The sequence below is a fragment of the Engraulis encrasicolus genome, chromosome 2 (genome assembly GCF_034702125.1).
Source record: "Engraulis encrasicolus isolate BLACKSEA-1 chromosome 2, IST_EnEncr_1.0, whole genome shotgun sequence".
NCBI lineage: Eukaryota > Metazoa > Chordata > Actinopteri > Clupeiformes > Engraulidae > Engraulis > Engraulis encrasicolus.
In genome coordinates, this window is record NC_085858.1 from 20,203,735 (window position 1) to 20,213,734 (window position 10,000).

The 10,000-nt window shown below is 42.1% G+C and overlaps 1 protein-coding gene and 1 long non-coding RNA gene across 2 annotated transcripts in view; both read left to right on the forward strand.

Annotated features, from left to right (window-relative positions):
* Positions 1 to 2,429, forward strand: part of LOC134434804 (uncharacterized) — a 4,430-nt gene extending 2,001 nt beyond the window's left edge. Inside the window, exon 3 of the long non-coding RNA XR_010031938.1 lies at positions 1,743 to 2,429. This is a non-coding gene — a long non-coding RNA (uncharacterized LOC134434804). The remainder of the gene's footprint in view (positions 1 to 1,742) is intronic.
* LOC134470243 (protein shisa-6-like) overlaps positions 1 to 10,000 on the forward strand; it is a 116,118-nt gene that overhangs the window by 39,038 nt on the left and 67,080 nt on the right. Inside the window, exon 3 of the mRNA XM_063224273.1 lies at positions 6,926 to 7,024. Coding sequence (XP_063080343.1) covers positions 6,926 to 7,024 — 99 coding nt within the window. The remainder of the gene's footprint in view (positions 1 to 6,925; positions 7,025 to 10,000) is intronic.

A 10,000-nucleotide genomic window follows, 5' to 3' on the forward strand; every position in this document is an offset into this window, starting at 1 on the left:
ATTCGCCATTTTGAAAGAAGATTAAAAACCAAATATCAGAGCTGGCCAGACCTTTCCTAGTACTTGTAGAACAGAAAGGTAAAAGGGAGATTTCTTTTACAACAAGGGATTGCAGACTCAAATCCCTCCCTGACCTCTTCCTAGTCCTCCCTCCATGGCTACTTGAGCAAGGCACCTAACCCCTCATTGCTTCAGTGGCTGTAACCAGAGCCATACAGAGGGAGAGTTAAGCGAATGGAGGACCAGGAGTTAAATTGCAGCCCCGCCTTTCAACGAGATCGAGGTCGTGCCTAAACATAACATAAAAAGCCAAAAATAAGGACTAATGAACTATACTGCGGGGTAATCACCACAAATATGTAAACTATCAACTGTCTCTGTAATGATAATCACAACAGTTTTACCATCTGTGATGTTTATCTGAAGTTATTACTACGAATAGCGAGTCTTGTCATATTCCCTGCATTGCATCGCATTGCATTTGATGTGTGCTACGCCCACTTCTAGGCACTAACATTCGCATCGCTAAGCAGTTCTGAGACGCTAAAATGGCTAATTTTACTAATTCCGAAGTCGGCCCTAGGACACAGTGGAGATTGCCCGACTCTCCCTCTTTATGGCTCTGGCTGTAACCAATGCCCTGTATAAATATCTAGTGTACGTCTCTTTGAATAAGAGTCAGCTAAGTGTGTAATGTAATGTGATGTACGTTGTGCACAGTATCATAGATTGCTACCCCACACTCATATTTAGTCTCAAAGTGAGCCACACTTAAAGAAAAAAATGCTATGTTAATTCATTATTTGGAGAGTTGATTCCATGTTGTCCATATTGCCAAATATGGATGTCTAATGAGTTATTATATGTATAGTATTTATGGAGGTTGTATGGATTGTCTTACAGGCATATCCAGACAGGCAGGGCTGCAGACTGACCTCTTTTATATTTTTAAGTGTGGTAGTCTACAACTAATGTTCCTTTAAAAGGTTTTGTTTGGGAGAAAGAGAAAGGAGAAAGAAGTTTGGTAGAAAGAAGAAAAAAAGTTTTTATGTCGTTAATGTATGCACCATATACTATATTTGTCCGATTTGCATAAACTTCTCATTTCTTCATTTATATCTTAATACAGTATAAGAAAAATCGTAAGGAACAGTTCATTAATTTTTTTTTCATTAATGTCTCAGTGTAGTTTCCTTGTTTTTTTACTCTGCATTGACGCCATCTACTGGACACTTTCATCATGAAAAAGTGAATGCATGGCTTATAGTTTCTATTCTCTTGTTTGGAACTAAAGTTCAGTTTATTATAAATATTCAGTGAGGCCAGTACACATAGTGCAGCAAAGTGTTAGAGTTCAGACTGCAGAGTATGTATGCAGGAGTGTTGACATTTGAAACGACCCCCCACTCCACACACACAATGTAATGGGGACACAATTCTGACCCTTACCTCCCCACCCATACACTTCCCTTTATATATGCATATCTAGTGCAATTCAACATTTTGACCAGAAAATGTTAAACTATCCCTAATTCAGAATGGGCTCGTTATGAAATATCACAAGCATATATTAACAATGTTTTCATCCAGAAAATACAGGTTTATGAATACTAGGTGAATATTAACGCTTGCCAGCACTTTTGGGTAGTCTGGAACTTTTGGGTCATGATGGCTTCAATTTAAAAAAAAAGTGAAAATGTGTTCTGACTCCTGTTTTTTTGTTTTGCTTTATTGTCTTAAAGGTCTTCCCAGTGGTGATGTAGAGCTGATGTGGAGGCAACAGTGCTGCTTCCTTCGTCCTTCCTTTCTTCAAGACCTGCGTTTTTTGTCTTTTGCCAAACTTTAGGCAGTATCTTATACAGTAGAAACTAAGCCTAACACTTGAAGCCCCGTAGGCGTTGCTTGACTGACACCAATCTGACGAGCTTGCTCAGCCGGTGGAATCTCTTGTATACATGAATAAGCAAACTGGACGTGTTCTTTCTGAACGTTATTAATTGTGGCTCACCACAATGTTGAAGTGCATACAGTAGCAGTACGCCAAGTCAGCATTGTATGCAATAGTCATTAACAGGAATGAAACACGACAGAAGTTTATCATGCACACACCGAGCGTAGCGTTCAAAACTGTTTGTGTTCCCCTCCGCCAGGCAACACCTGTCATCTGAGCAAAGGTTCTCCCACGTGTGACCCCCAATTGCGTTGCAGTGCCATTGTACAATTACAGCATCACATTATGTCTAACAGTCTTATTGCTTTAGTACTTTTTTATTAGAGGTGATGTAACCCTTTCATGGGGAAGGCAGTAGAAAAAGTATTCATCTAAATTATGTTTATTCATCAAAACATCAAATGATGTTGTCACACTCAACAGATTGGATGATGAGCATTGGGCCTGTTTTTGTTTTGTGATATATTTACATTGTAGTTTGCTGATTTTCTTTTGCTAATGAGTGTTTGTACATGACTACAGTGATGGGCAAATGTACGTTTTTGTGTTTACTGCATTATTGTTTTAACACCTTTTCATTATTGTTGTGCTTTATTTGCATGCTATTGTGCATTGGTGGTGATACCCTGTGTCTCATATGATATGACCTGCACCTTACATGTATTCCTGGGACAAGAGTGTGCCGGTTGTGCATATCTACCACCAACTACTCAGACAACCCAAGGCCATCTGCTTCTAACACCTGGAACTAAAAAACAGACTGATGCTGTGCTTTTAAGCGTTTAATAAACTTTGTTTTAGCTACACAGACTTGCGTGGTTCTTAAAATGAACAGATTATGCCTGAGCAAAAATGTGATGGATATTTTTGTTGTATATTATGAACCCCAAGGAACCCTCCAGCTCTCCAAATCACCCTCATATCTGTTACCTTACAGTATGTGAAACAGATGGAGCTTAAACATCTTTTGTACCTATAAGAAGCAAATAGGCCTAGGTCTAAACTGAAAGACTGGTCAACTTTCCTTTTGTCTTATCTTGTGTAAAGGATAGCAGATTTTCCTTTTACTTCATAGGCCTATAGGCTACTTTTCATAAGCTAGAACCAGGATATAGGCTAACTAGGCTGCTGTGTGTGCACATTTGACTTTGTGTATTGTCTGTTTGTACTAAAGAGTTGTTTGGGCCTAGAAGTACAGACATCACAAGTCTACCTCCCTGATATTGATAGTGGCTCCCTGATGCCCGAGAGTCAGATAAAATCTCCCTGATTTTAGATCATGCAAGTTAGCAGGCTTTTTTGTAATTGACAATGCAGGTAGGGTTGCCACATTTCAGTGGTAAAAAACCGGGACACATTGACAAGCAAAACAATGATGTGTTCATTTCAATGGGGTAATAAGACGTGCATTATGGAAAACCGGGACAGCTATTCCATTTACCTGGACAGACCATAAAATCAGGGACGTGTGGCAACACTAAATGCAGGATAGAGAAAGATATAACTCGTGCAGAATGCGTGGATTGGAATACTTCAAATAGATTGCGCGAGCTCAGCCCACTTCAGAGTAGAAAGTCCCAGGAAAAATAGTAGGCAGGTGTTCATGTCCATGCAGACTGGACGATAGAAAAGACATGACCATACAAATGTTTAAAACACTAATGCCGTTCTGTTTGTCGGGGTGTCGAGGCTCGATAAGCATCTCCCTGAAACGAGTTTCTGTAACTTGGGATGTCTGGAAGTATGACTCGTGAATGCAAGGCCAATTGTAGCCTACCCAGGGCGAAATGTTTCATTCATGTCAATGTAAGGAAGGAGCGTTTGTATCTGGCATTGGCCAGAATCAGTGTGGTTTAAATGGGCACCGTTCATATCAAGCAATGCTGAATGTAAGTTCAAGTTTGTTGAGAAAAATACCATTGTATGCTTTTGCTGGCTGGTAATGAAATTGGATACACGAGTAACTAAAATGACTGGCTCACTAGTGGCAATGGCTAATACCACAAACAAAACAAAAACAAAGTTGCAACACCATATTTATAGAACTAGAAGATAAATAGACAGCTAACTTTGAGCTACTGGTAGCAAACCAGAACAAGTGCTAGCTTGCCAGTAAACGGTAAGCTAGCCACATAATACACAGCTCGCCTACTACAAGTTAAAAAAAAACTGGCAGAAGCATACAATGGTACTTTTTAACGAACTTGAACCTACCTTTGGCATAGCATGTACATTCGTCATGTCCAACTGCTATCCAGCCACAGACAACAACACCCCTCTGTCATGGACAGCTAGGCAATGCCATTTCCCTGTCAGCAGAGCCGTATGGCTGTCAGCAGAGCCGTATATAGAGGTGCCATCTGGTGGATATTCCGTGAACTGAGGGTTTTTGCCGGTCTTCAGATTCAAATCGGCATGCATTTGTTTGTGGATCTGTTCTGCGCTCTGAATGTCTCAAAATACCGTAATCGACACGAAAGCAAAAGAAATGATTCACAAATGCAGAAACATCCACAAATGCAGGAAAATGGTGTACATAATGCAGACTGCACACACAAAAACAAGCACATTCGTTTCCAAATTAGAAAAATATATTTAAAAGTTAAAAATATATATTTGTATTTTTTGATGGCTATTTATAAATCTTGCATCTTCATGTGTGTATCTCGCTTTTGTATTCAAATCTGGCACTGTGTGTTTGTGGACCGTGCAGTGCGCTGACTGCGCTCCGAATGTCTCAAAATGACGTAATCGACACGAAAGCAAAGGAAATGATCCACGCATGCAGAAAAGATCCTCAGATCTTGGAAATTGGTGCATTAATGCAGACTGAACACACAAAATCAAGCACATTTGTTTCCAAATTAGAAAAATATATTTAAAAAAAAAAAAAAACTATTTATAAATCATTCATCTTCATGTGTGAATCTCCTCCTTTTCATACAAAAAGTTTAGGAACAATTGGATCTCCATACATACGCACTTTTAGAGATGCAAGCACGCACGCACACACACACACACACACACACACACACACACACACACACACACACACACACACACCCCTCTGGCCTGGGTCCCCAGTGTGGCAGGAGAGCAGTGATCATGCTGCACCCCAATCCAACAGCCACGCCCGCTCATTATGGCAGAGGAGGCAGCACCACAACACACACACACACGCACGCACGCACACACACACACACACACACAGACACACACAGACACACACGCACGCATGCACACACACACACACACGCACATATGCACACGCACACGCACACGCACACACACAGACACACACACAGACACACACACACACACACACACACAAACACACACACACACACTCATACAAACACAGACACACACATACACATACACAAACATAGTCACACACGCACACGCACACGCACACACACAGACACACACACAGACACACACACCAATAAACGTACACACTTTATCTCTCTCTCTCTCTCTCTCTCTCTCTCTCTCTCTCTCTCTCTCTCTCTCTCTCTCTCTGTCTGTCTGTCTGTCTCTCTCTCTCTCTCTCTCTCTCTCTCTCTCTCACACACACACACACACACACACGCACCTACGCTCGCCTGCACACATGCACGCACACACCCAAACAGTCTCGCCCACACAGGCTCACACACACACACACACACACACACACACACACACACACACACACACACACACACACACACACACACACACACACACACACACACACACACACACACAAGGACAGAGAATCCCATAGACACTGGACACACAAAGACAGCCTCACACACATAAAAAAGATAAAAGCCAATGCAGCGTGAAGAAAGATGTTCTGGAAGTGAACGGAGAGTTGCAGGGGGACAATGTGACAAGCTCACTGTGGCACGAATTGAGAACTATTCCCATTCACCATCACCGCACGACCCTTTGTCTTTGCAAGTGGTTGATTTTGTTTGTTATGTGCTTGTGCCCCCCTGGAGTGGGGTGGACTGCTGTCGGGGCTGGATTCATGTGTCCGTAAAAAGGAAGCTGCCCTGCCACCTTGAGTTTGTAAGTTAACTCAACTTGAGACAGCCTCAAATTGAGTTAAGACTCGAGTTGTGTTACAAAACTTACAAATTGAAGGCAGCAGGGTAACTTACCTTTTTACGTTTAACTGGCTGCAATGGTTTTAGTGAGGGTGCAGCAAATTCAGATGTGAGGTCATAAGTTGATGAAACACTGAAAAATGTTGCAACATCATTGGACACTGGAGAAAATGTGTTTGCTTTGACAAATTTTTCAGTTAGATTATCTCCCTTCACAACGGAATTCTCTTTTCTACTTGGCTGATGAGATGACCATTCATTTAGTTGAACCAGTGAAGCGTCCAACATGGATGCACATACAATCTTCGTTTGGAATGCTAACGTATCTAAGGGATAATGTTTTAGGAATCACATGAATGATCTACCGAAAAAAATAGATAATCATATTGTTGGCATTCCAAACGAAGATTGTAATTGCATATTAATTAGACACGTCCGACAGAGAAGCATCTTGTGGCAAGATTCTGGAGCAGTTAGCATGATCCCTAGAAGTTAGTCTTGGCGGAGGCAACGTGTTGCACATGTCACTGGAGTGCTAAGCCTCCACTTTGCCATTACCGTAACTTCATAAATCCGGTCACCTTGTTGGCCGTTATCCATTACATATATCACTAAATGGGATGTACTGTAAGTATTGAATTGAATAATGCAGTAAAACTCAACATGCTCCAGTCATGTAGCTCCAGTCAAACTCAGAATCTTTTTGTGTTTTTATTGAAAGTACATGAACATGTAGAAAATGGAATGTAGGTCTTCTGTGTTATTAAATTGTATACAATATTGGTGATACAACTAACTTTTTTCTTCCCACAGGCCAAACTCCACTCATACTGCTATTGTAGAATATATAATCTGTGAATCTGTGTTCTTTCCTCAGGCCATTACTCGAAAGAGAACTTCATCCGCCAGGCCAGCCAAGACCCCCACAACTTCATCAACTCTGGGTTTGTGACGCTCGGCCGAGGGCACCTCAAAGGTATGTCCCGTACAGTGCGCCAACCCCATATTGCTATGCCTCACTCCCATACCTCGTCCCACCTCTACCCCACTCCCATTCCTACTCCCATACCCTGTACCTCACACTTCACCTTATAACCAAAGTAAAAGTAGAGGTAAAACAGCAAAACCTGCCATAGCTTCCTTCCAATACAAGTAACTTCACTGGTTTACAGTTACTATTGAGCGATGCACCGGAGTCTGTGCTGCGCTGGTTGGATCAAATTTGTTCGTTTTTTTGTTCGTTTGTTTGTTTTGTTTTTGTTTGTAACAACAACGTCTAGCTACCTCATCAGGTAAATTAAATAACTGATGTAGGCCTAACTGCTATGTAATATCATATGCTAGTGTTGTACTTTCACCAAGTTTACAAATAAACGAATGACGAATAAGCATTCTTGTATCCTTGTATTCCACACCTAGACTCCTACCCCACTCGCATATTTCATTCCACACCTTCTACTGGTATACCCTCGCTACCCCCCGGTCCCATCCCGACCTGCAGCATCTGTCTGACTACCTCTTGCCTGACAGCTCCAGGCCCTCCTGGCCATAGCCTGTGGGAACATCTGGACTGTTGCCATCCATCTGTCTGTGTGACTGTACAAAATGCCTCAAGGTACCCACTGGTGAAGCCAGCCGCTTACGAGCCGTCAAGCAGACCTGATGTACAATTAAAAAAAAAAAAATCCAGAAGTTGAGACTAGAATTGTCACACATCACCTTCTGAGTATGAAATACCATTTGTGTTACTGTAGAAGACAAAGAAAACAAAAACAAAAAACACAAAAAGTATTTTTTATCTGACCTTTTGAATAAGCTCCAGGAGCGTATTGAAAGTAGGCCTGCCCATCTTGAGCGGTGTCATAAATTGAGACTAGAATTGTCACACATCACCTTCTGAGTATGAAATACCATTTGTGTTAGAAGACGCCAAGACAAAGAAAACCGCAAAATAAAACACAAAACGTTTTTTTTTTTTTTTTTAAATCTGACCTTTTGAATAAGCTCCTGGAGCGTGTTGAAAGTTGGCCTGGCCATCTTGAGTGGTGTCACAAGTTGAGACTAGAATTGTCACACATCGCCTTCTGAGGATGAAATACCATTTGTGTTACTTTAGAAGACGCCAAAACAATGAAAACAAAAACAAAAACCACAAAAGTATTTTTTATGTGACCTTTTGAATAAGCTCCCAGAGCGTGTTGAAAGTTGGCCTGCCCATCTTGAGTGGTGGCCAGCAGTTGAGTGCAATGTCTGCTCCTCAGAGGGTCGTGTTTCTAGTTCCAATAACCACAGGTGAATGATAGGCTGCACCCAGCAGGGCACTAGAGCTTAGACATAGGGCACCACAGTGGCTCTTAGCTCTCTAAGGCTCCACAGCAGTTGACTCCATGATTGTGTGTGTGCTTGCGTGCGTGCGTGCGTACGTCTCTGTTTGTGTCTGTTTGCAAGAGAGAAAGCCAGAGACAGCTGGAGAGAGAGAGAGAGAGAGAGAGAGAGAGAGAGAGAGAGAGAGAGAGAGAGAGAGAGAGAGAGAGAGAGAGAGAGAGAGAGAGAGAGAGAGACAGACAGACAGACAGACAGACAGACAGACAGACTTTGGTGTGGATATGGTGCAGAGGGATGAGGAGAGGCTGTTCTGTAAATGAAGGGGAGGGGAAGGGGAAGGTGGGCATTTTGCATTTCTGCCAGTAAGTCAACAGCACACAACAACAACAGCAATGGTGTTTCCTCCTGGCTAATTGCCAAAGACACGATGCGTCTGAGTGGAGTGCCTTTGTGTAGCCATGAATGCCGGAGTGATTCGTCCCCATTGTGTGCATTGTCTGCCGTTGGTCAATTCATGCCGGGTTTGAATAATGGCGCAGGACACGGTGGATGATGCGGGACACATAATCATCCCTACATTTTTGCACTGTCATTACAGTAACACGTAAGGCAACAATACGTGTGTGTGTGTGAATGTGTGTGTGTGTGTGTGTGTGTGTGTGTGCGTGTGTTTGTGAGTGTGAGTGTGTGTGAGTGTGTGTGCATGCGTAATGTGTGAGGGGAGAGATAGAGAGAGTTTGTGTGTGTGTGTGTGTGTGTGTGTGTGTGTGTGTGTGTGTGTGTGTGTGTGTGTGTGTGTGTGTGTGTGTGTGTGTGTGTGTGTGTGTGTGTGTATGTGTGTGAGAGAGAGAGTGAGAGAGAGAGTGAGTGCGCAGAGAGTTTGTGTGTGTGTGTGTTTGCGTGTGTGTGTGTGTGTGTGTGTGTGTGAGAGAGAGAGAGAGAGAGAGAGAGAGAGAGAGAGAGAGAGAGAGAGAGAGAGAGAGAGAGTGTGTGTGTGTGTGTGTGTGTGCATGCGCAAAGTGTGTGTGTGTGTGTGTGTGTGTGTGTGTGTGTGTGTGTGTGTGTGTGTGTGTGTGTGTGTGTGTGTGTGTGTGTGTGTGTGTGTGTACGCATGCGCACGTGTGCAAAGGATGGCTCCAGGGAAAGGACTTAAAATGTGTCATTGCTGCACACTGCAGTATTTGTTGTTGAAATATACAGTATACTGTGGTCTAAAGCAGACCATAGATGTGTTTGAAACAATTTGTTAATAAGAAACAATGTTACATCATTAATTATTTAAGACACATTATTTAAGTCATAGCAAGCACATAATAACGATTTGTATTATTGTTAAGTACTACCTTTATTTTCACACATTTGCGAAATATTTATATACAAATATGCGTCATTCACCAACATGCTGTAAATTTCAGCTTTAGGCAGACTTGATGGAGTGAACTACAAGGTCATAAATATCACGGCGTCAACTACCAAGAGTCTGTTGCGTGGTGCTCCTGGCTAGGCACTGTTCTATAGATGTTCATTAGATTTGATAAGATTTGATTATGCACCGTAGTCGGTAGCACTTTATTTTAGCAGGGCTTTAAAATTACAATGTACTTACTCATTAGATACAGTGGAATAA